Source organism: Delphinus delphis, chromosome 9 (genome assembly GCF_949987515.2).
Source record: "Delphinus delphis chromosome 9, mDelDel1.2, whole genome shotgun sequence".
In the NCBI taxonomy this organism is placed as follows: domain Eukaryota; kingdom Metazoa; phylum Chordata; class Mammalia; order Artiodactyla; family Delphinidae; genus Delphinus; species Delphinus delphis.
Window position 1 is genome coordinate 17,940,268 of NC_082691.1, and position 27,733 is coordinate 17,968,000.

The window sequence follows — 27,733 nt, forward strand, 5'->3', positions numbered from 1 at the left end:
TTCCTTGTTCCTTACTCTTTATCCTATAAAAGCTTCCTACCCTCCACCCCATTTTGCAGCTCTCTGGACCCTTGGGAATGGAGACTGCCCACTTCGTGCAGTGTTAAATAATGTTTGTATCACTTAAACTGTCTTTTTAAATCATTTTTAACACCAGCTTGTACCTGCTTTACCCTTGTCATCAATTTGTCTTTCTCTCCTGACCCATTCACTTTGTATTAACACCTCACACAAAACCCCACCTTCTGCTTTGCGGCCACCTAGAGGGGTGGGATAGGGAGAGTGGGAGGGAGACGCAAGAGGGCGGGGATGTGGGGATATATGTATATGTATAGCTGATTCACTTTGTTATACAGCAGCAACTAACACACCATTGTAAAGCAATTATACTCCAATAAAGATGTAAAAAATATATACATATATATAATGGAAAAGAATCTGAAAAAATTATATATATAATTGAATCACTTTGCTGTACACCTGAAACGTTGTAAATCAACTATACGTCAATAAAAATTTTTTTAAAACCCACCTTTTTCCTCTTCTTTCTCTCTCCAGCTACTTCTCTTCTTATGAATTCATATGTCCAAATCTTGTTTCTCCATCCTGCCACCCCTACTACTGTCTACTGCTCTTCTCTTTGTTTCCCTTTTTCCTTTCTTCCGTCTACCTGCCATCACTCCTCAGTGCCCAGAGTCCGTTATCTATCATAGCCTCCACCCCCGGCCATGAAAATCCTGCTCTGCGTCCTGGAAAGCACACAGTCAGAAATCGGGTGAATCTTTGAAGCTCTGGCTCCCCTGCCCTGTACCAACTGCTCAGAAGACGCTCTCCTACTTCTACAGACTCATTTCCTTCTGTTGGGTTTGGTGTGATCCGACATACAAGATCTGCATCTGGATAACTAAGGCCTCGGCAATGTGCCCGAATGTGATTTTTATTATACTAGAGGCCACTTTGTTTTTTATTAAAATTTATTTCTGATTTCAGGATAAAAATCTTATTGGTTAAACAAATACTGATGTAGCACTTACTATGTGCCAAGCACTGTTTTAAGGGCTTTAAAAATTTAAAAAGGGCTTTATTACTAGCTTTATCCCAGTAAGAGACCCCATGAAGCAGGTGAATGCTAAGTGAAATGAGTCAGACAGAGAAAGACAAATACTGTGTGATCTCTCAAGAGAAAAAAAGTAAGAAAATTAACTGGCCCAGGTAACTTCTTCCATGTCACACAGTTCAGAAGCTGTAGAGCTGAGATTCAGTGCAGCTGTAGGCTGGCCACAGAGTTCATACTAGAAACCAGGGTCAGCAGACCATGGCCTGAAGGCCAAATTTCTTTTTGCATGACCCCTATGCTAAGAATGATTTTACATTTTTTAATGATTGGGGGAAAAAATCAAAAGAATGTTTCCTGACACATGAAAATTATATGAAATTCAAATTCAAATGTCCAGAAATAAAGTTTTCATGGGTCACAGCCACAGCCGTTCATTTATGTGTTGTCTATGTCTGTTTTCCTGCTATAACAGCAGAGCTGAATAGTTGTGACAGAAACAGCACGGCCCCCAGAGCCTAAAGTATTTATTCTCTGAAAATAGTAAAATTCCCCCCAAAAAAAGCTTTACAGGAAAAGTCTGTCAGCTCCTGCCATAACCTCTGTTGCCTTTCAATTAAAAAAAAATTAGAAAAACAATAAGTAACACTGACTTACATGTTTTCTTTAAAGGAAACACCGTGCGTCTATTTTGTTAAGTAAGGCAAGTCTGTACAAGATATTTTCATATCTGTCCAATCTATTCTCATACCTGTCCAATCTATTCTCCACACAGAGGTGAAAGTAATCTTTTAAAACTTTAAATCAGAACACCGCATTCTCCAGATTAAAACCTCAGTGGAGTCCATCACATTCACAGAGAATTAATCCCCACTCCTTCTCCACCCTCACCTCAGCCACTCAGCTGCGGCCACAGCTGCCTTTATTCAGAGCCTCCGACTCCTCCCACTCTGATGGGCTTGGGTCAACCCAAAGTGCACTCCTGGGCTTTTGGCAAGACACTCTCCACGTACATCCTCTGGTCTCACTTCAAGGAGCCCTTCTCCAACTATTCCGTTTCATTAGGGACGCTGTTGGTCTGGGGGGTTTGGTTTGGTTTTAATTCCTACACCCTGTTACACTGTCTTTTTAGCACTTCATATTTTGTGACTGTTAATCTACTAGCTTGTGGTCGGCTTCTGCTATTAAGACTCTAAGCTCCAAGACGGCAAGAACTCCATCGTGCTCACCACTGTATACCCAGCACCCGGCCAGATATGCAGAAGGCACTCCCAAGACACTTCAGGGAATAACAGAAGAAAGAAATGCTCCACTCTTAAATTTACCAGCTCTTCTCTGCCAGTTTCTACATGCTAGATGTATAGAACCCTTATATTTTCATTTGTTAAAGGTATTCCAACCAAAATCTAATTTGTTGTTTTCCAAAATCAGTCTTAAGTGTTTGAATTTTCTTTGAATACACATCAAAGAATAAGTATCTATTTATACTACTCTGAGATTTTGGGATTTGATAATATAAATAGGGTCTCTAAAATAAGACAAAATGTCCAAATGAAATGTTAGTTTATCAAAATACACTTCATGTTTTCCTTACAGACATTTTCCAGTATCAGTTTAGAGCCAATTACATTTTGAAATCTGTAATAATCATTTCCAAGGGCTATGGTACAAGTGCCTTATAGTATCTAAGACAAAAAATATTAAAATATTTTAATATTTATTAAAATGTTTAATATTTTATTTTAGTATGTAAAAAAAAATTACAGTTTTTAGTAGAGAAGAGTCAACCTAATGGAGAACCCAAGACACTTCATTATAATGATTAATATATCATTAATAAATTAATTTAAAAAATTAGTAACATTGAAGGGTGTTACAGGGACAACTCAGGGTGAATGCCCAACCCACAAAGATGCCTCCTTCTCTAGGAACTGCCCTCATTTATTTTTTTAAACATTTTTTAAAAATTTAAGCATTAAAAAAAAATTTAAGTATGGTTAATTTACAATGTTATGTTAGTTTCGGGTATACAGCAAAGCGATTCAGTTATATATACATATATATACATATATTTTTTCAGATTCTTTTCCATTATAGGTTATTACAGGATATTGAATATAGTTCCCTGTGCTATACAGTAGGTTCTTGTTGGTAATCTATTTTATATATAGATAGTACTGTGTATATATGTTAATCCCAAACTCCTAATTTATCTCCACCCCACCCCGTTCTTCCCATTTGGTAACCCTAAGTTTGTTTCTATGTCTGTGAGTCTATTTCTGTTTTGTAAATAAGTTCATTTACATCATTTTAGATTCCACATGTAAGTGATATCATATGATACTTGTCTCTCTCTGTCTGACTTACTTCACTTAATAGAATAATCTCTAGGTCCATCCATGTTGCTGCAAATGTCATCATTTCATTCTTTTTTATGGCTGAGTAATATTCCCTTGTATATATGTACCACACCTTCTTTATCCATTCCTTTGTCAGTGGACATTTAGGTGGCTTCCATGTCTTGGCTGTCGTAAATAGTGCTGCTATGAACATAAGGGTGCATGTGTCTTTTTGAATTAAGAGTTTTCTCTGGGTATATGCCCAAGAGTAGGCTTGCAGGATGCCCTCATTTATAAGTGGGGTCCCCCAGCCAAAGTCAAGTCTGTGAGAAACTCTCCACGGGGAAGCTGGGATTTTGAACTGAGAGAGACACAGTAAGAGTGACGGGCAGCTGAGTCCCTTTCAATGTCGATACTCTTAGGTGCTGCACAAATGCTGTGGAAGGACCCCAGAGGGGGCTGGCTCCTGCCTGCTAGCCACAGCCTAGGGTTTTCTTTAACACTTCCAGGAATTCTACAAGATTTCCAAGCATATGTCCAATAATTCCCCAATGTTTTCTTTTGTATTTAATCTCAATGTGATTGTTTTATTCCCACAGCCAAATGAATTTTAACTGGTATAGCCTCCCCAACAAGACTGTGAGAAATTAGTTGGAGTGATCCAGCCAAACACCTTATCAATCACGTGGACCAAATGGTAGCTAACAGTTTTCGAGTCTATGAGATACTGTATATTGTTTTCAAACTGTACTTTTAAATGTTCTTTCCAATTTAGATTTTTACTAAGCTAAACAAGCTCATCAAACATCTCAATTATCAAGTTTTATCATATACATTTATACACAAAGAACATTGTCTTCGAAGTCACCCACTAGTGTTTCTGCGAGATACATAAATAAAGTGTAGGAGAGGGGAGGGTTTTTCAGACTACATGGAGGGGTAACAGCACATTACACATTAGAGACGATACCGTGATCCTAAGGCAACATAATTTTCAGACTGGAATTTATGGACCTGATCAAAATATGTAAGTTATATACTGAGAAATGAACACTGCAAGTCTGGTGCTGCGAATCCCCATGGGGACAGGAGTGAAATGGGATTTTTCTCCAAAATCTTCTGTGTCATTTAAAGCTCCTGATCTTTCTACCACTGGATTTTATTTATATTTCAGGGAGCTTAATGATGTAATGACTTAGGGATCCAGTATCTGCTTTTCTATATTAAAACTCAATCTTACTTTAGTATTTTTCAGAGCTACAGAAACAGATTTTTGTTTTTATTTAAGGCCAAATAGAAGAAAACAAACTTTTGCAAAGTATGTACTCAAAAAAAAAAAAAAAAGTACATGATTACTTTCCATTTCCAGGCTCAGTAATCTCCTATTGAGTTTACTTTCTACTAAATAAATAATAGGAGAATGGAGCTAAAGGACACAGCTTAAAAACTGTTTCAAACCAAACTGGACGAAGTCTTGCGAAAACTTCAAGACCTCCAAGAAATCAGCTTCTGAGCAAACTATCAGACTCACAGATTTTAAAACACAGTAACTGCTGTACTGACATTTTAGATGTAATTTTACTGTGATTTTTTGTTGTTGTTTCAGAGTAAGCTTCTGTTGTGATAAAACAGTAGGAGCAGAAGGCTTTTCCCAGCGTTTTTCTTTCCTAGAAATACTTACTTGTCTAAGAAAAATAACATTATCACTTTGGGAAAGATAGCTAAAAACATTTTTCATCACAGACTATATTTTTGCAAGAGAAATAAAACCACAACTTCAGTGAGTTTTTATGTTCATCTTTCCTCTTATCCAAAGAGAGAGATGCTTTGGATTGAAGTAATTATACAGAACATGAAGAAGAAGTAAACTATCAGGAGATAAGGCTAGGAAAAGAAACAGTCAAGATAATTCCATTATGCCCCCTGTTAACCTATATGCCTGTTAACATCTTTTCTATTATTATTTTCTTTATCCAATACGGGAGTATAATTTAAAATTAACGCATTCAGTAAATTACATACCCTGGACTCAGCATCGTCTTCTTCTTCATCAGGATTATAAGCTTCTGCACATACTATAAAAATAAAAATGGACATTTTAAAGATTCCTTCACCAAGAAACATGCTACAATAAATATATCTTGAAAAATTAGTGAACAAAAAGAGGGCTGTGGTGTAAAAAACCATTAATTCACCTCATCCAGGGCAAGCAGTCTACCCCCCAAAGCCAGTTTGCTACTGCAATTTATAAGGAATTTACTAAAATATAAAGCTGCACTTTAAGACACTGATAACTGCTTCCTTTCTCTTATTCAGAGAAACATAGCTAACCTCTTTCATCTTCATTTCCAAGCTACAGAAATGCATAAGATCAAAAAATTACCTGAAAGAACACACACAAAGTCTAAGTCTGCTTTGAAATGATCAATTTAATCAAGCAGTTATGAGTAACTTTCATAAATTATCATAACTCAATCTTCCAGGAACAAATGCTATTAATATTTTGCATATTCCTTTCCAGTCTTTATTCTGAGCTGAGTTCATACCGCATCCACAATTTTAAAACCTGCTGTTTCATTTAACACTTAAGAATTCTGTATGTCATTAGAAACATTTTGTAAATATTGTTTTAAGGATTGCTAACTAGTTACCATAAGCTATAATTTACCACACCCCTAATGCTAGACACGAAGCTGGCTTCTGTTAAAACAACCTTGCAATAAACATCTTCATGCATAAACATTTGTCTACATTTCAGATTATGCTGTGGAATTATTCCCAAATGTTATTTTGGGGGCTAAAAGGTATGACAACTTTTAAGGCATATTTATCACCATGTTTCCTCCCAATGGGATTATACCCATCCAGTGTCCTATAAGCAATGTGTAAGGAGACTCCTCTAAATGGTACCACAGACTTAGATATTAATGCTCAAACTCTCTGCCAATTTAAATGAAAAAAAGATCTAAATTTTTAAGTATTACTGAATTTGAACAATGTTCAAATGATTGTAAGCTGACTGTATTTCCTCTTTTGTCCCTATGTCTGAGGCATTTATTTTTGTATTTGGTTTTCTTTTTGACTTATACCAGTTTCTCAATACCACTTTGTCATATTTCTTACAATCATTTTATCCAGTTTGATTTTTTTTTTGGCCACACCACGTGCCTTTCAAGATCTTAGGTACCTGACCAAGGATTGATCCAGGGCCATGACAGTGAAAGCACGGAGTCCTCACCAGGGGACGACCAGGGAATTCCCTCCAGTTTGCTTTTTAACTATAATTACCAATTTTTTTTTTGTCTTTGTTTTTCTGATCAATTATGCATGCTGTTTGTTTTTAATGTAATGACATCAGCGAAGAAAATTCCCCAATATGATTAAACCCAATTTTAAACATCACAAAAGTACCACTGCTTTTGAGTTTGGTATTTGTAAATCTTCTTTATTTGCAAATCTACAGATCTGTCACTTCTCTTCTTTCAGTTTGTAAAGGGAGACCTTTTTACATTTGCCCTTTAATCTGTGTGGACTTGACTCTGGCATGGATGTAGAAGTAAGAGCAGAGGACAGGTGAAAGGCTGACAAATGTCTTTCCAGGGGCCTCAGGATGGTCTCAGGAGTACTGCCATCTTTAGCTCAACGACTGTCATTACTATTACAAAACCTGCCAGTAGCTTTCTTTTCTCCAGGCATTGCTCTATACACCTAAGCCAGTGAGTGCTTCTTAACCAGGGCCTATTCTGCCCCCCAGCATGACATTTAGGCAATGTCTGGAGACATTTTGGTTGTCACAGTTGTGGGACGTTAAGAGGAAGCTGCTGGGGGAGGCTAGGGATGCTGCTAGACACCCCGCCCCGCACAGTACAGCTCCCTCCCCCCCTCTCCCCAAGAAAGAATGACCTGGTCCAGAATGTCAACAGTGCTGAAGCTGAGAAACCCTGACCTGGTGTACATTTTCCCCTTCAATCTCGCAACGACCCCAAGATAGGTGTCATATCACCACCTGGCAGATGAAAGAACAGGGCACAGTTACGTATCTTGGCCAACATCACACAACATCGTACATCATCTTGTAGCACCACAGGACTTGACCCTAGGGCTGTCTGGCTGACTCCAAAGGCCTTGTTCTTTTCTTTTTCTTAATGTTTTAGAAAGCGGCTTTATTGAGATATAATTCACATGCCATACAATTCGCCCATGAAAAGCGTGCATTCAGTGCGCTTTGGTATACCACATTATAACTTTTAAAAACTGTGGCAGAATATATATAACACAGAATTTGCCATTTTAAGTATACAATTCAGTGGTATTAAGTACATGCACAATGTTGTATAACCACCACCACTATTTATATCCAAGACTTTTTCGTTACCCTAAGCAAAAACTCTGAAACCATAAGGCAACAACTCCCCATTCCTCCTGTCCCCCACCCCTGGTAACCTCTAATCTTCTTTCAGACTCTATGAATTTGACTATTCTAGGTACCTCACGTAAGTGGAATCATATAATATTTGTCCTTTGTGGCTGGCTTATTTCATTTAGCATGATGGCTTCCAGGTTCATCCATGTTGTAGCAGGCGTTAGAATCTCATTCCTTTTTATGCAAAGGCCTTGTCCTTAACCCCTGTTCTGTGCATGACGGCTCTGGTGAATTCACCAGCTCAATGCCTGGACATCAGCGTTCCGCCTCAGAAACCTAACAGAAGGGGACCGTCTTCCCGGGACAGGCTCCCATTAAAGAACTTCACTGACGCGTATCACCAGAATGGCAGCTTAGTAACTAACTTCCCGAATCAGTATGGAGTCAGCGTGACCAGCCAGCTCTGTCCCTGCAGGAAGACCACAGGAGAAGCCAAATCACAAGTAAAAGGTTCCTTGGTGAGAAGGAGATGGGAGGAAGAGAGAGTCTGTCAAATAAACTGACTATTGAATGCGTCAGTCTGGGACAGCCCAAGGCATCCATACACAGTACACATGGTCCTGCTCCTGTGGCCCAGACTCTTGAACTGTGTTGCTGCAACTTTCCTAAAAGCAGGACAGCATCTACCTCTAAAGCTTGGCTCCGTAACTTTCTGTTTCCATGTTTGACCAACCTCACTGGCAGGACTGACACACAATTTGCAGGGCTCAGTGCAAAATGAAAACATACGCCCGTTTTCAAAAGTTAAGATTTTTAAGAGGGCAAGAGCAGAACACTAAACCAAATTAGAGGCCCTTGTGAGGGTGGGGTCCGTGAAGTCAACCACTGTCATAGGATCTATATGTCCAGTGAGGTGATAGCGTCGATAAGATACTATGTTCTTCGAGGTAACCTGTTATATAGAGCCTTGATCCATTAGTGTTGAGCTTAAGTTTTAATTCACAGAATGAAATCTTAATCCTCTAATTTCTAAGTTTCAAGCCCCTAAATGCTGACGAAAAATCATCACTAGTAAGAATCTATTTTCTTTCTAAATAACTTATCAATTGCCCCAGTATTATTTATTACTTAACACCCTTCTGATCTGTGATGCCTACCTTATCACATGTTTATTTCTGGGCTATCCATTTCATTGAACCATTTATTGTGCCAATATTACTAGGTTTAGTTCTTGGCACTGATGTGCAATTGTTTCACTATATTAAAATTCACCTACTGCCACCTCCTACACCCAAATCAAAATACAGCACCTGCAGTTTTGTGCACAGCCATGGTGGCTCATACCTCCTTATCTTCACTGACACAGTCTCCTCCTCTCCAAGCCATCCCTTCTCTCCAGCCCCAACTAAAAAGTCAGATTAAGAGTCACCTGTTGACCTCTCACCTACACAGGGCTAACTCAGGATACCCCACTGCTGTGCTCCCTTTGCACTGTTCCTAGAGTGTGGGCACAGCTCATTACCATCACCTACCACACTTCACTCTACCAAAGACATTACCACCTGTTGCCCCTTCTGGCTGGAACTGCAGCCCGTCAGGGACTGACTGTGTGCTTTGTTCATTTCTATATTTCCCTGGCACTGACCTGGCACAGTGCCTGGCTCAATGCATTTTTTTGAATGAATGACTGATTGATGAACAAATAAGCTTGACAGTCCTTGAAGGCAAACGCAATGTCTCTTTTAAACATCTCCCAGTAGTCTACCTGTATTATACACTCTCAAACAAACACACGTAGAATGAATGAATGAATGAATAAAAAGTTGTTCTTTTTTGTTAAAATATCCTACACCATATGTCCAAAACAATGGGGACAGAGAGGCTGAGTGAAAATGAGGACCTTTTGTCTTGTTCACCAAGGGGCCAAGCACAGAGATTAGGAGTTCAGTAAATATCTATACAAGGAATGAATGGATGAAAGACCATGTCTAGATGGACCCTCAAACCAAAGCCTCCAGGTAACCTGAGCTGCCTCGAATGTTTTTCTGAATTGCACCCCCTCCCTCCTGGGCAATCTGAAATTGAGCTGAAGCTATATATTCCATTCTTTGTTTGGCAATTACACAGTAATGAAGAGCAGAGGCTTTTTCTTTATGTGAACCCTACATTGAGTTTTTCCTGTCATGTTGTGCATATATGTATTTCGATAATACATTAGTCATCTAGAATGCTCCAAGAATTTAAGTAGTTTCCCACATTGCAGACAGTGTAATGTGCACTGGTGCAGCCAGACAACTGTAGACAAGGGACAAGGGTTTTTTTCCTCCTGGTGCCAAATACACGTTGTCTTTTCCAACACCATTTCTCCAACTCTCTGACACCAACCGAATGTCCAACAATTCAATTCAATTCTGACACTACCTACCCGCCGTTAGCATCAGATCCCACACGTTAAAGGGCTCAGTCCCACAACAGTGCCCCCACTTCAGACACCAGTCACAATTCCCAAGCTACCCATACTTCTGACCGACCAGCGGTAAACTGGGGGTTCCCACGACACCCTCCTCAGGTTTGATAATTCACTAGAATGACTCACAGAACTCAGGAAGTGCTTTCCTTACTCTTACTGGTTTATTATAAAGGATACAACTCAAGTACAGCCAAATGGATGAGAGGCACAGAGCAAGGTATAGTGGGAGGGGGTCAACGCCCTTTCTGGGTGTGCCACTCTCCCAGCTCTTTGATGTGCTCCCCATTGTGCAAGCTCTCTGCACCCTGTCATTTAGAGGTTTCTATGGAGGTTTTATTACATGGGCACCAAGTGGTAAATCATTGGCCTTTGGTGATTAAACCCATCTCCCCTTCTCTCCCCTTCTCCGAGGTTGGGCTGAAAGCTCCAAGCTTCCAATCAATGTTTGGTCTTTCCGGGACCAGCCCCCATTCTGAAGTTATCCAGGAGCCCCTGAGCCAAGAATCACTGGTTAGCACACCAAAGAAACTCAGGAGGTCCCCAGGGTTTTGGAAGCTCTGTGCCAGGCGCTGGGACAAAGACCAAGTTAGCCCTCTTATTATACCGCACAAGGGATTACACCAACTCCCAGGGTTTTTCACCAAGTGCCCACTATACTTTGTCAGGAATGTATAAAAATCAGTACAGTCCAAACAACTGTGACCTGGACAAGTTTACATAACCCTGTGCGCTCTGACAAAGCTAACAAAGAATAAAGGAAGCAGACCGAGCCCCATGAGTCACTGGGCCTCAGCACCTGGCACGGAGCCTTGCACACAGTATACCTTCAATAAATATTTGCTGAAGGAATCAAAAGCAAATGTGGCCTGTACAGAAAGATTGCATGGTTTAGAGGCCTAAAACCTAGGGAAAAATGGACTTCTACAAAATATATGAAATTTACTTTCCCAATGTTCTCAATACACTAAGATTCCAGCACACTTATTTAAATGATAATCAGATTAAAATAAAGCTATTATAAAAGCACAGGTGTATTAGACAACAGAGTTCTGATTCAATATGGTTAAACTTAGCTTATTGAAGTGGAAATGTCCTCCTACAAAGGGAAATAAATGTACCTTTTACAAATACTAGTTTAAGGAATGCATTTTCCAACAAGAAGATTAGCTGGAGGAAGGGGCAAAAAAAACAACAACCCTTTTTTTTCAATGTAAAACACAGATATACATGCAATTCTTAACCAGATACATAGTATATCTGTTGTATTAAAGTCTCATGGGGGGTGTGGCAGTTAGGGAGAAAAAGTCTAAGAAGACTTGGGGTAGACGAAACGATACAAATAAGATTGCGCAACACGGGTATACAGGTCTTCTAGTTATAAGTAAGTAAAGGGAAGAGGCACAAGGACAAGCCATAAACTTTCCCCCTCCCCGCTTCACTCACATTTTTGCCCAGGTAACTTGGTACCTATCCGCTGTGACATATCAGTGATCACCTTAGAGTGTAATTCACAAAGCAAAAGCATTTGGACAATATGTCAAAATACAGAAGTTCACATTTAGATCCCAAATCACATTCAAGCGAAAGGACCCACAGGAAATCTGATTTATTCATGCAAAAAAATAGTTTTTGAAATGTGGGAGGTGATGCAAAAAAGAACGATGCAAAGTACCTATATTATCACTCTGTATTATACTATGTAAGTTGTTACATCTATGTATTTTTTATCACTTTATTTTTTTAATTTTTATTGAAATATAGTTGATTTATAATATTGTGTTAGTTTCAGGTATACAGCAAAGTGATTCAGTTATACATACATGTGTCTTTTCTTAGATTCTTTTCCATTATAGTTATTATAAGATATTGAGTATAGTTCCCTGTGCTATACAGTAGGTACTTGTTGACAAATATTATATAGAACTATGTACCACGTATAAACCATTTGTTCTCTAGGTGATCACAGACTAGAAAACAAGAAAATAGAAATAGAATAACCGCAATAACATTAGTACCACGATGGAGGTGCGTACAAAGTATGTAGGAGCACAGAAGAGAAAGGGGTGACCTGCTGCTCAGAGAACAAGGCTTTGCAGAAAAACAGACTCCCTAAATAGTTAATGAAGAATGGGAAGAAATGTCCTGAGAAAAGAGGAGATCGTTTTGTTCACTGCTGTATTTCTAGCACTTGGAAGAGTGAATGGGACACAGTAAATGTTAACAAAAATGGCTGAAGAAATGAATAGTTATTTTAATATCTCTTCACTGCCCCTTAGACCTATGGAAACTGCATCTGTCAGGGTAGACTGGCTTATGCTACAGTAACAAGCATCCCCAAATCGTCGTGAAAACAACAGAAGTTTACATCTTGCCTACACTATATGTCCATCTCAGGACAGTGGGTACTCTGCCCCATGTGTTCTTTACAGAGGGATGCAGGCTGACAGAGCTGCCACCATTTAGAATGTCACCAGTCCCCAAGACAGTGGCAAATTACTCACTGGCTCCTGATGGGGCTCAAGACACAGCACCCCAAAACATGGTACCCCAAAACATGGCACACTGGCATACTATCTTAGGCTGAGGGAGTTTGAGAAAATGTCAGAAGCAGGGAGGTCACTCTGACCTTCATCCCCTTCCCCTGCCTTTCTTCTCTGAAAGTAGGAGATAAACCTCCCATGTGAAAGATACCCTCTCCCTGTACCAGGAGGAAGGGAGACATTCTTATCACCAGGGCAGAGAACGCTGTATAAACAAACCTTGTTACTCCTTCACCATTTAATTATCCACAGCCCAAATCCTTTGTCTTGTCAACTATTCACAAATTTACAGTTTTTTTGTCTAAAAGGTGTAAAAGCCTCCTGCTCTGGTCACTTCTTTGGGTCTTCATTTTCTCGTGAAGGCTCCCGTGTATATGTAAAACTTCAATAAAATGTGTATGCTTTTCTTCTCTTAATCTTGTCAGTTTAATTGTTAAGCCCAGCCAGAGACCCAAAGAGGGTACTGGAGAATTTTTCCTCCCCTCTGCTCCCAAAGCTTCAGCGTGGAAGTGATGCATGTCACCTCTGCCAATAAGGAATGTACATCACATTTCATAGGACAAGTGACATGATCTTTCCTAATGTCACGGAGACGTGGAAGTGTGATCTTACCATGTGCCCAGAGGAAAGAACACCATCTGATGGCCCTAAACCCAAGGATTCCTCTCCCTCCTTCTCTCTCTATTAGGGGCTTAGAAGGGGAGGGAGAGAGAGAGTATTGAAATCAACCTTACAGTTTACTTACAAACAGTGAAAAAACTTAATTTAAAAATCTACAGGGTAAGGGTGGCGCAGTGGTTAAGAACCCGCTTGCCAATGCAAGGGACGTGGGTTCAAGCCCTGGTTCGGGAAGATCCCACATGCCGCAGAGCAACTAAACCTGTGTGCCACAACTACTGAGCCTGTGCTCTAGAGCCCATGACCCACAACTACTGAGCCTGCGCTCTAGAGCCTGCGAGCCACAACTACTGGAGCCTGCGCGCCTAGAGCCCGTGCTCCGCAACAAGAGAGGCCACTGCAACGAGAAGCCCGCGCACCGCAACGAAGAGTAGCACCCGCTCGCCGCAACTAGAGAAAGCCTGTGCACAGCAACAAAGACCCAACTCAGCCATAAATAAATAAATAAATAAATAAATAATCTACAGAGTAAGCCTCATAAACTCTGAGCAGAATCATTACCATTTCCTTAAAACTGCCATTCAAATATTAATTTACTATTCAGTTATTCAATATATAACTTAACATTTTACTATCTCCTGCATCAAAACATTAAAAGTCATTATAGGGGCTTCCTTGGTGGCGCAGTGGTTAAGAACCCGCCTGCCAACACAGGGGACACGGGTTCAATCCCTGGTCTGGGAAGATCCCACATGCCGCAGAGCAACTAAGCCAGTGCGCCACAACTACTGAGCCTGTGCTCTAGAGCCCACGAGCCACAACTACTGAAGCCCACGTGCCTAGAGCCCATGCTCTGCAACAAGAGAAGCTACCTCAATGAGAAGCCTGAGTACCCCAACGAAGAGTAGCCCCCACTTGCTGCAACTAGAGGAAGCCCACGTGCAGCAATGAAGACCCAATGCAGCCAAAAATAAAATAAATAAATTTTTAAAAACTCATTATAATCTACTATGTTACTGCCTATATTTCAGCTATAATACAAAAAGAGCAATATAAACACATCCTGAACTTATCTTGCAGGAATGTTAGCAGGCTTCATTAAATAGTACTTAAGCGAATATTTAATTCCCAAATCAGTTATGTTCATGTCAGAAAAATTTTAAAGATTTTAGCAAAGCTACTTAACTGTATAATCCTGTCTTGGTGAAATGAAAGAAATACAGCTTCCACTTAATCTAGCTGGTTTTACCTCTCCCCAAGGTTATCAATGGGGCTTTAAGAATCAGCCCCTCAAAACCATCTTCTGGTTCTCTATAAAATTTTTTTTTTTATTTTATATTGGAATACAGTTGATTTACAATGTTGTGTTAGTTTCAGGTGTACAGCAAAGTGATTTAGTTATATTTATCAAGAACCATTCATACCTCACAAGTAAACCACCATGTTCAGGACACTACTGGATCAGTGTCACTAAGATACATAAATAAGCAGCAACAGAGAGCTTCAAACAAATGAGAATTTGCCCATCACTTGCTATTTTCCTATTATTAAAGCTACAGAAACCAAAACATTCTTTAATCTGTTTTTTAAAAAACATGTGGGAAGCAACCTAAATGTCCATCGATAGACAAATGGATAAAGAAGATATGGTATATATATAAATATATACATACATACATTTATATATACACAGTGAAGTATTACACAGCCATAAAAAAATGGAATATTGCCATTTGTGACAACATGGAAGGATCTAGACAGTATTATGCTAAGTGAGATAAGCCATACAAATAAAGACAAATACTGCATGATTTGACTTACATGCAGAATCTAAGAAGCAAAACAACCAAACCAAGCCAAAACAAAAACAGACTAATAGACACAGAGAACAAAACAAGTGGTTGCCAGAAGGGAGGTGTTAGGGCGGATGAAATAAGTGAAGGGGATTAAGAGGTACAAACCTCCAGTTATATAGTAAGTCACAGGGATATAATACACAGCATAAGGAATATGGTCAATAGTATTGCAAGAACTCTGTATGCGGACAGGTATTACTAGACTTATCCTGGTGATCATTTCATAATGTATATAAACATCAAATCATTACGTAGTAAACCTGACACTAACATAATATTGTATATAAACTATTTTTTTAAGTGTAAATTTTTCTTCAAAAATGCCTCCCAAGGAAAATCAAAGGACTAACTATGTCACAACCCATATACACATGGCAAGTAAATTTTTATTCTAGACTTGGGTTCCAAATCAATGAAAAACTTTAGTTATGAAGTACATGGACTCAATCATTGAATCTATCCCCAATCCATTTTCTTTCCACCACATGTTCAACCCGTATACATTCAGTCTATAAAATATCCATCACCTCTTTTTTTTTTTTTTTTTTTGTGGTACACGGGCCTCTCGCTGCTGCAGCCTCTCCCGCTGCGGAGCACAGGCTCCGGACGCGCAGGCTCAGCGGCCATGGCTCACGGGCCCAGCCGCTCCACGGCATGTGGGATCCTCCCGGACCGGGGCACGAACCCGTGTCCCCTGCATCGGCAGGCGGACTCTCAACCACTGCGCCACCAGGGAAGCCCCATCACCTCTTTTAATAATTAACTCGTTTATAAGGAGTATGGCACAATTAAGAGGACAAAGAGTTCAACAGGTTTATAAAAAGAAGCATGTCAATCAACATGAAGTGTTTCTGTGAGGAGGAATCCAGAATAGGATAGGCTCAAATACTCTACAGAATACCACTGTTCATAGGCTATGAGTAGCCTGTGGGATTCAGAGAATGGAGGAAACACCATATGTGCCCTCACTCCCTCTCACATGGAACAATGGTCCCCCTGTAGCTACTGACATTCCTTCCATCAGTAAGGATTTAAGAAAATGAACAATATAAAGATCCAAGAAAGGTCAAGTGCATGTAATCAAAGGACCCAATTTCTGGGTATTTTCCAGATCATATATTCCAAACAAATGTTCTTTAAGTAAAAGTATAAAAACTTACAAATGACCAAGAGTAAGACAAATAGATGCAATAAAAGGGACTTAAGAATAAGTCTGAGAACATATTTTGATAACCATTAATACTTCAAAGCCCTTGTATGTGCTTGCTATTAGTCACTACAATTCCTCAAAGATATTCTCCAGAACTATTAAGTGGCAGACAGCAAGTGGATCTGTTTGTACTAGAGGACAGTGGTATAATAGAAATTATAGTTATGCTTTGCTGAAAAACTTCTGAGAATTATATTTGATGCATAGTGTGGGTTTTCAGAAATTAATAGCCAAGGAGAAATCAAAAAAGATTTCTAATTCTTTGATTAAAAGGCCAGCAAACAGTTTCCTAAGAGTTTGTGCAAATGCTCTATTGTTCAGATAATGTGATCACCTCTTGGCATTGGTCTGAGACCTTGAATCACATTAAAGTAATATGAATACAAGTTCTAGCTGATAATGAATGATATATTTATCAAAATAGAATTTTGTCCTTCTGACACAGCAGAGCTACTTAAAGCTTGAAAATAATTTTGTTTACTGTTTGAGACTAACACTGCCTAACATGCCTATGAGAGGATTACAGGAACAGAAAAACTACAGATTCTTCTAATTTATTAATAAACTTTCAGAACCAGTATCATTTGTCAAGATGATTCTTGGATGTGATATTTGGATTTAAATATAGCCAGAGTTACAGGAAAATAGTTTAGTCAATTCCCAGCTTCCAGATTTAGTAATAAAACTAAATGTAAGCATTACAGGAATATCTTTCAGTTAAGTCTCTCTATGTGATTATCAGAAGTCTAGTAAGAATTTGGATGCTATTTTAGAAAAATATCATCTAACCGTAACAAGACAATGCATACTAACATCCAAACACTTATAATATATAATATATATATACAAGTAAAAGCAAGTCAGTCTAGCTTATTCATTATTTAAAGTCAAAAGAAATTAATCCTAATAAGCAGCTTAGTAGGATTTTCTTCTCTGAGCAAAGAAAAAATCCATTTCTAATTTTTTAAAGGAAAACTTCAAAAAAAAAGTCAAGATTTGTGAGGCAATGAATGATAATGAATTTAAAAGAATTTTTAATTTAAAAAATGATATAAAGATAAGATAGGAGATACAGAAACAAAATAGCAATTAAGCATTTAAAATCTAATAAATTAGCAAAATGACATGATTTTACCCAAATTTCATTTTGGAGAGGGTGCACAGCTTAGAGTGAACTTTTTCATATGCTGCTGTGAAACTCTAAGCAGGGGGTGGGGTGGAGATGGAGGGGTCAGTCTGAAAATAGTTATTAAAAGCCTTGAAAATGTTCGTGCTCAATTCAGCAAGTGCTCTGCAAGTAATCTAATCTGAAGACATCCTGACAGCTGAAAACAGAAGAAATGTAAATTCCCAACGATAAACAAATGAATTATGATAGATATCCATACATACTCCTGATATACTCTACATCCATTTAAAGACTGTGTTTTACAAAAATATCTAATAACATAGGAAGGTGTTCACCAAATCTGAATTAGGTCGTTTTTTTGTTTGTTTGTTTGTTTAAAAAAACAGGTTTCAAGACAGATAAATGACCTGAGCCCACAGACAGTATGCATGAAGTCTGCAGAGGAGATACCAGAGTGCATATGGTGGTTTTTTTCTTCAAGGTGTGATTGTGATGATTCTAATTCTCCTATTTGTGCCTTCCTAGGTTTTCCTCTTTTTCAATGTGCTGTGTTTATAATCAGAAGGGTTTTTTTTTTTCCAAAAAGGGATGATTGTAAAACTCTTTGAAACATTCATATCTCAAACATAAAAGGGCTTCTTAAAAACATAATAAATGTTACCTTGCTAAAAATCTTTCTTTTAAATGCATCTAATCCTTTTTCAAAATTACTTTTATAATTTAATACTTCCTAAAAACATATAGCTTCTTCAATTGGCAGAATCAAGGTACAAAAACTTATCAGAAAGTAGTTAGGAAAAAAAAATCTCATTAAGGATATTATTGTAAAACTGAACTCTTTCTAACAGAACTTTTCACATAAAATAAAAATACTGACTTGATGTCTACCTTAATCTTCTAATAATATGGCTTCCTCTACATCTTGAATACTAGAAAATCATCTTCAGGTGTTCAGAACAGCGGAGTGAGGAGTATGGCAACTCCTCACCCCAAAATCCGTGATAAAACAAAATACAATTTTCACAAAAAAAGTAAAACAAAAACATTTCAGGACTCTGGAAATCAACCGAAGGCATACAAATTGAAAAGCATTTATTCATGAAAAACTACTGAACCTCAAGTTAGAACAGCGGGACTGTAAAAACACTCCTGCGCTCTTCCTTTACTCCCAGCTACTACCACATTCACAACACTTCTGACACCACACGTGAGAGAGAGCTGATTCCCACGTTGACCAATCCTTCTTCAATAGCCGATGTCCACAATTGCATTCAGTTCTGACACTATCTACCTGGAGTTAGCATCAGATCCCACAAGTCAAGGGTTTAGTTCCACAAGACCCCCCCCAACTTGAGATGCCAATCACAAGTAGTAGGTCCCCAGGTTACCCACAACTTATGTCCAACGTGGCTATATATTTTAGGTCTCCAAGGTCCCCTCCTTGGATTTGATCATTTGCAAGAACAGCTCACAAAACTCAGGGGAACATGTTAACCAGTTTATTATATAATAAAGGATATGATAAAGGGTACAGATGAACAGTCAGATGAAGAGATACATAGGACACGGGCTGGAAGGGCCCCGAGTGCAGGAGCTTCTGTCCCCGTGGAGTTGGGGTGCATCACCCTCCCAGCATGTAGATGTGCTCACTGAACCCTGTACTTTGGGGATTCTTATGGAGGCTTCCTCACATAGCCTGATCATCATCACATGATTGATGATGATTAATGCAATCTCCAGCCCCTCTCCCTTTCCCAGAGAATGGCAGGTAGGGCTGAAAGTCCCAAGCTTCTAATCACGGCTTGGTCTTCCTGGTGACCAGCCCCCATCCTGAAGCTAACCCCAAGCCCACCAGAAGTCTCCTCATTAGAACAAAGTCATTCCTATCACCCAGGAAATTTCAAAGGATTTGGGAGCTCTGTGTTAGGAACAAGGATCAAAGACCAAACATTAGGACAAAAGAGGCTTCTACCGCTCTTAGAAAATCACAAGGGTTTTAGGAGCCCTGTACCAGGAACTGCGGACAGAGACTGGTATACATTTTTTCCATTATTTCACAGGGAGGCTATGGCATTGCTGCTTAGGACTGCTACCCCAAATGTCCCAGCCCCAGGATGGTCAGCAGCATAGTTTCACCAGCTTTGCCGCTGGAGAAGGCTAACTTAAGAGTAAAGTGCAAAAAACTCCACGCCCAGCAACACAGTTGGCAATGGTGATCACGGTGGCAGACAAACAGCAAGGCTATCAGGTTACGTAGCTGGAGGTTGTGGTCCTGGCTGCAGCAAACATCACACTAACAGACTAACCAGAAATTTTTAAAAATGAGACAACCACAGAAGAGCTTCAAAAGCTCTCCAAGCAACCAGGGCCCAATGGAAGGCTGTGTGGGCACACAGGAGAAACCAGACAGGGCCCAAGCTATCCAAATATCCCCGGCTGTACATGAGACTGTAGCACATGCAGGGAACACAGAGATGGCAGTCAGATGTTAGGATACACTTTAAAACTACCTGAAACAATTCAAGAGAAAAAACCCCAAACAATTCAAGAGAAAAAACCCCAAACAATCCAATTAAAATATGGGCATAGGATCCAAAGAGACATTTTTCCAAAGAAGGCATACAAATGGCCAACAGGTACATGAAAAGATGCTCAACATCACTAAGCACCAGGGAAATGCAAATCAAAACCACAATGAGATGTCACTTCACATCTGTCTGAATGGCTATTAATTATCAAAAGGACAAGAAATAACAAGCTATGGTGAGAATGTGGAGAAAACGGAACCGTTCTGCATTATTAAATTGGTGCAAGCACTACGGAAAACAGTATGGAAGTTTCTCAAAAAATTAAAAATAGAACTACCATACAATCCAGCAATTCCACTTCTGGGTATTTATCTGAAGAAAACAAAATCACTGTCTTGATTATTTATAATAGCCAAGACGTGGCAGCAACCTAAATGTCCATCCACGGGTGAATATGGATAAAGCCAATGTGGTATTTACATACAATGGAATACTATTCAGCATCAAAGAAGGAAATCTTGCCATTTGCAACAACATGGATGGACCTTGAGACCATTATGCTAAGTGAAATAAGGCAAAGAAAGACAAATGCTGTATGATCTCACATGTAGAGAATCTTTAAACAAACAAACAAAATAATCCAACTCACAGACAAAGAGAACAGATTGATGGCTGTCAGAGGGGAAAAAATGCTACCTGAAATTTGAACATGCTCCCCAACTCACACAGAGATCCTTCAGCTAAAGGCATTTGACTATAACTTCTAACCAATCATGGACTGACCACTAAGCCATGCAGACACAGGGGCTAACCCTGGAGAGCCAGGGTTAAAATTTTTTTAATTAAAAAATTTAAGGGACTTCCCTGGTGGCGCAGCAGTTAAGAACCCACCTGCCAATGCAGGGGACATGGGTTCAATCCCTGGTCCGGGAAGATCCCACATGCCGTGGAGTAACTCAGCCCGTGCGCCACAACTACTGAGCCTGCGCTCTAGAGCCCACGAGCCACAACTACTGAAGCCCGCGCGCCTAGAGCCCGTGCTCCGCAACAAGAGAAGCCACTGCAATGAGAAGTCCATGCACCACAATGAAGAATAGCCCCCGCTTGCCGCACCTAGAGAAAACCGGCGCGCAGCAACGAAGACCCAACGCAGCCAAAAATAAATAAATAAGTAAATAAAATTTATTTAAAAAGCAGAGACGTTAGCATCTACATACCATGGTGGAGACAGAGTCCATAGATTTAGCCCAGCAAAGCTGCTAAACAAAAAAACCAGCAGAAACAAGCCTGAGATGGAGTAAATCAGAATTTAGAATTGCTACAAAATATAATCTAAAATGCCAGCTCTCAGCAAACTTGTAAGGCATGCAAAGAAACACGAAAGTGTGTTCCATACTCAGGAAAATAGGCAGTCAATAGATATTGTCTCTGACTGGGCCCAGCTGTTGGCCTTCTCAGACAAAGACCTCAAAGCAAACCATAATGCTTTGGAACTAAAGGAAGCCATGTTTAAAAATTAAAGTATGATGACAATAACTCAACAAAGAATCTCACTAAAGAGGTAGAAATTATGATAAAGAAACAAATGAAATTCTGAAATAGAAAAGCACAATAACTGAGATGGGAAAACTCACTAGATGGGTTCACCATGTTTGAGCTGGCAGAAAAAAGAATCAAGAAACGTGAAGAAAGATCAACAGAAATAATTCAATCTAAAGAACAGATTAAAAAGAATGAATAAAAATGAAGAAAGCCTCAGAGACCTGTAAGATAACATCAAGCATACTAACCTGCACATAATGGCAGTTCCACAAAAAGAAAGACGTAGGAAAAACAGGAAAGAATTATGGCCAAAAAACTCTCAAACTTTATGAAAACTGTTAACTTACAGACCCAAGATGCTCAATGAACCATAGCCTAAAATAAGCACAAACGAATTCATACCTAGGCACATTTTAGTTAAACTGTTAAAAGTCAAAAACAAAATCTTCAAAACAGCTAAAAAAAGATTTATCATATATAAGGGAAAAATAAAATAATTAATGGTTACCTTATCAGAAACAATGGAGATCAGAAGGCACTGATGACATATTCAAATTGCTGAAAGAAAAAGATTCTCAGAAGAATTCTGTATCCAGCAAAACTATCCTTTAAAAATGAAGGTGAAATGAATTCATTCTCAGATAAACAAAGACTAAGAAAATGTGTTGCTAGCAGATGTGCCCTATAAGAAATATTAAAGGGATGCCCTTTAGGCTGAAAGGAAATGACACCAGAGGCTAACTCAAATCAGCAGGAAGAAACGAAGAGCACCAGGAAAGATAAACATTTGAGTAAATATAAAAGACTGTATAAATGCACACATTTGCTCTTTTTTCTCTTAATTTTTACTTTAAAAGACAGGATTGCATAAAGCAATAATTATAACACCAAACTGGTTGGGTTTGTAACATATATAATACATATGTCAATAACAGAACAGCGAGCTGACAGTCTAACCCTTCCTGCTTCCACTCCTACTTCACACACCTGAGTAAGGCAGTCTGATCGTTCCATGTGACTATCCCCAAGAAGAGATCACCTCTCCTCAGTTTGTTCCTGGGTAATAACTGAGGTGAAAGGGGTCGGGGGGGACAATATGGACTTATTTTGAAACATCAGGAATCCATCTTGACCATTCTTGGGCATGATATCTCTGACCAAAATGTTTAATGCTTCCCACAACATACAGAATAAAGCCCAAATTCTTACCAAGTCTTTCAAGGACCCCTCCCCAAACCATGATCTGATTCTAACCTATTTTTCAAGACTTTCCTCCTACTATAATAAAGCCCAAATATTTCTAACCTTATTAGACTATTCACTATTATCTCAACACATTATTTCACATGGTTTCCCCACTGGAAATGTATCCCTTCCACTCCCCATTCCCACCTATCAAAATCCTACTCTCTCCTCAAAGCTCTGCACAAATGCCACATCCTCCCTGACACTTTCCCCAAGCACGAAAGTTAGAATTAAAGGTTCCCTTCTAGGTGGGAACACAGAATGCACCTTATCTGTATCTTCATTTCAGTGGAATCATGTGGGGGGCTAAATTCCAAACAATATATGAGGCAAAATCTCCAACAGTCAATGTTATTCTTGAAAATGCCACAGGAAGCCATTGCTGAAGATGGCCATATAGTTCTAAGTCCACAGCAATGCGTTTTCTCTCCAGCATTAAAACAGATTGCTTCTTTTTCTGTTGAGCAGCAGCAGTTGTTGCTGGCTTACATTAAGAAGCCATGTTGTGTGGAAAATGGATTCCTTTGAACCCTAGAGGTGCTCTTACTCTGAGAGGCATACAGGAACTGAGCAAGCCAGCAAGAAGGGGAGACGCCCATCTCCGCCTCACCCACTGAGGGCACAAACTCACTGAGTGGACTGTCCCTCTGTTCCTTTGTGCACAAGCTCCCTGTAGAGTGTGTACTATGGAATCAGAGCGGTGGCACCATAACCCAGCTCTGCTGTGCCGTCCTACAGCTGTCTGGTAGGGCAGTCATGGGTACAAGGTCAGCTCTTCCAAAGGCTTGGGCACAAGCTAAATCCTACACAACTTTAGCAATCTCACTGAACAGTGTCTTGCAAATAGTGAGTTAATGGTCAATGCTTTTTAACTTAACTGAAGGGACAGCACAACCAACCAGATACAAAGCCATCTCTTCTACAGTTATCAGAGTATAAACATTCCAAAAACAAACATTTTTTTGCACAAAAAAAGCAGTTCTCTCACAAACTACAAACCCTTGCAAGTCTAGAAAAAAAAATCCAATCTGATTTAAAAATTCAATAACTGCAAAATACGAAGGAGCCAGGTGGTTGGCTGCTCTTAATGTTCAGAAGAAAATAACATAAAAAAAGTTTGTGAAAGGAAAATTACAGTGACCTTTAGCCTCCCATTTTATCTCTTAGAAAAACTTGCATAAATGTAAAGTATTATTTCTTCTTTGAGGCGTTTTCCATTAGTAGCCAGATGAATTGATATTTCTGATAATAGTTCCATTCTTCTAAAGAGAAGCGACATTTGTCTGGTATTGTTATTTACTGTCACTCTGCGTGTAAAGCATTATTCTATCATGAAACGGTACTGTTTCTCAACAGAAAAAGACAAATCCAAATGGGTCACCTGTAGTCATACAGGCAGGTGGTGAAACAAGTGACAGGAGCGTCCCTCACACCCAGAGCTCAGGGCTCATCAACTGTCTCTGATTCACAAAGGTACTGAGCACACTGCAGATGTCCCCTTAGGCTGGAAAGGAAGTTCACGAGCCATGGGAGAAGCTGCCTTCCACAAACACAGAGGGCTTCTTCAGGGCAGCCATTCTAACCTAGGAATCAGCTAGCGGACAGGATCCTAATAACCCAAAATAGGGCAGATAAAATTACTCCCTGGGGAGGTCAGGGTTTCCAAGCCCTGTGTCCTAGCAGACCCCTGACAGGAAAACGAGACAACTTCCAGGTCAATCCAGGATGGTTGGCCTAATTAATTAGAACCCTTTCCTGGGATCTTTGGGGGGCTTGAACCAGAGGGAATGCCAGGTGGGACTCTTTCTGGTGGCTACTGCTGTAAAGTGGGGAGCTGTGGTGGTCATATTCCCATCATGTGGAGAAAGCAGCCTACAGCAGGGGAGAAAATCAGAGACAAGAGATGGGGAGGTCCCTACCACTGTTCAAAGTCCAGGTGCCCAGCTGCATTCCTGCCCTCCCTGTGGCTGGATGACTTTGAGAGAACCCCACCGCCACCATTATTTCAATAAACCTTCCAATTTCACTTGATGGAATTCAACGTGCATTTCAGTCACTCACAATCATGGAGACCTCAGAAATTAAGGGGAACACTGGTTCAGAAAGATCAGGACAATAAGGAAAACAAGATAATAAAGGTCCAACCAATACCAAAAATAACTAAAAATAAAACCATACAGCAGTCATTGGTAAGTATTTGCAAAAGTCATTGACAGTATTTGATAGTATTTGCAAAATAACACGTTCAAAATCTCATGACTATTCAATGGAATTCTAACAACAAAAGTGGGTGATACGTAACTCGGGGACCATGTATGGTTCTGACAGAAGTACCCATGATTCTTTATCTATGATATTAGTCAGAGAACGCAAATGATAAAGGTAGTCTGCAAAACTGAAATTCTTCTCTTCCACCAAGTTTTGCTGTCTTGCAGAACAAATAAGGTTGGCCTTAGGTCTTCAATTTAGTTTTTATGTTCCATGGATTTCAGAACCATTGACTGGTATTTTTAATAGTTTTATTATTTTTATGAAAATGACACATGCACTCTGCAAACAACTCATTTTTTAACTATTAAAGTTTTGTTTTACCATATGCAAAATGCCTCTAAAACTAACACACGCAAACGACCTTTCATTGCTGACTATTTGTAAAGCTGTCCTTGGTATTTATGACAATAAAGTACTAAAAAGGGTCCCTGCACCCTACTAGCTTATATCCTGCTTAGGGAGGTTGATTCATCTAAGACAGGAGTATAAATTATTATCCGTGGTTATACAGAGTGACTGATCTACAGTGTGGGGAAAGGGCATGGGATTTACAAAAACCTGAGGTGTATCCCAGCTCTACCACTTTCTTCCTGCCACTTATTGTGTGACCTCTTGACATCACTAAGCATTATGAGTCTCATCTTTTCTCAGCAGTAAAATGCGGCTATTGAGACCTACCTCACAGAGTTGCTGTGATTAAGTAAATGCCAGCTGTATAAGAATCACATGAGGTGTAAACCTTGAAAAAGAGACTGACATATTTGGCTTAAGCTATCAAAAGACATAAGGACGGAGTAGACTACATAAACATTCACACTTGCCTATGAATGAGACTAAGCTGCGGTCCTTTGCACACACAGTTCCCCTGGAACGCTCCCCCCCAAGCCCTGCCACCCTGTGCTTCCGACCTGTTGGCCCAAATGTCACCTCCTGGGAGAGGCATTCTCCCCCATGTCAACAGGTGTCATGAGTCACTCAGCGAAGAACTGAGTCACCCCATAGATTCTTATTCAGGATGACACCTGAGTGGGGCTTTAGTCCCTAAGAAAGTCTGGGCTGAAGAGCACACATCCATAGGGAAACTCACTGGGTTCAAGCTTTACTCCCCAGACAAGCTGAAGGATTCTGGACCAGTTATTTAACTTCTCTGTGCTTCAGTTTCCTTGTTTACAAAATGGGGATAAAAATAATAACTTACTCAAAAAGTTGATGAGAGGATTACATGGCATATTTTAAATCAAAGCATGTTTACAATACAGTAGGCAGCCACAGCTAGACTGGATGGGGAGGTTTGAGTTGGGGTAACAGAAAACAGGGTTACAGGGTAACTGAGTCTAAGTTCTTCAGGGCCTTGAATCGAATATCAATTTAAAATGTATAGAATTTACGACATGTGATATGTAGCATATTATGACAAAGATGTGCCAGATGAATTAGGAAAAAGAAGGAAGACTAAAGCAAGAGAGATTACTTAGCCTTGTTACAGCGACCTATGTGTGTTGTAAGTGGTACGGTGCCAATAGAAATAGAAAGAAAGGAAAAGCCACAGTGAAAGTCAGCACTAATCCAGCGACAGACTAGATACAGGGTCAAGGTTATTAAGTGTACACATGAATAATTTAATTAACAGGTATGGTTTCTATCAAGAACTCACTACAGTACAACCAAATCTGATTATCACATTACACTGAGTTACTGAATATCAGAAACAAATGTTTCTAATGAAACGAATATGGGTATTACTAAGTATGAGCAAATAAGAAGCAATATGGGGCTTCCCTGGTGGCGCAGTGGTTGAGAGGCCGCCTGCCGATGCAGGGGACACGGGTTCGTGCCCGGGTCCGGGAAGATCCCACGTGCCGCGGAGCGGCTGGGCCCGTGAGCCATGGCCGCTGAGCCTGCGCGTCCGGAGCCTATGCTCCGCAACGGGAGAGGCCACAGCAGTGAGAGGCCCGCGTACCGCAAAAAAAAAAAAAAAAAAAAAAAAAGAAGCAATATGAAATTAAAACGTATTATTTTTATGGTACAGAACAAGAAGTAAATTCTAGCACAGTAATATAATATACCAATGAACATTTTGAGAAAGCAGTCTGTTAAGATGCATTTTTTATACTTAACTCTTTCAAGAAGATATTTTTTTTGAATATTCTAAGTTATTCTGCAACATCAACTTTCTTCAACATCTGCCTAAATGATGATTTCAAATAAAAATTACTTGAACAAATGTAGCATTCTGGTGAGAAAAAAGTTAAACATCATTTACAGGGAACTCAGTTTATTCCCTCTACCTGCATTTGTATCTTTCACTGAAAATTATTAAGACTAGAAAAGGTATAGAAAGTAGGAAACTAATAGATGATCCTTCTATGTCATACACTGTGCTAGGGACCTGAGCTCACCTAATCCTAACAACCACTGTAGGGGGTAGGGCACCCAACGCCCAGTTTATAAATGAAGACACCAAAGCCAGAGTTCACACACAGCTAGCACACTATGGAGCGCTTGGATTCTTACCCACGTCTTCAGATGCCAAAGCACAGGAATTTTCCCCTACAATGCCCAGTCTCC

General features: G+C 39.6%; 1 protein-coding gene across 1 annotated transcript in view; it reads right to left on the reverse strand.

The window, feature by feature from the left end:
- The window catches only part of PRKAR2B (protein kinase cAMP-dependent type II regulatory subunit beta), a 111,129-nt gene that overhangs the window by 36,232 nt on the left and 47,164 nt on the right, over positions 1-27,733 (reverse strand). Inside the window, exon 3 of the mRNA XM_060020261.1 lies at positions 5,416-5,468. Within this exon, the coding sequence (XP_059876244.1) occupies positions 5,416-5,468 (53 nt within the window). The remainder of the gene's footprint in view (positions 1-5,415; positions 5,469-27,733) is intronic.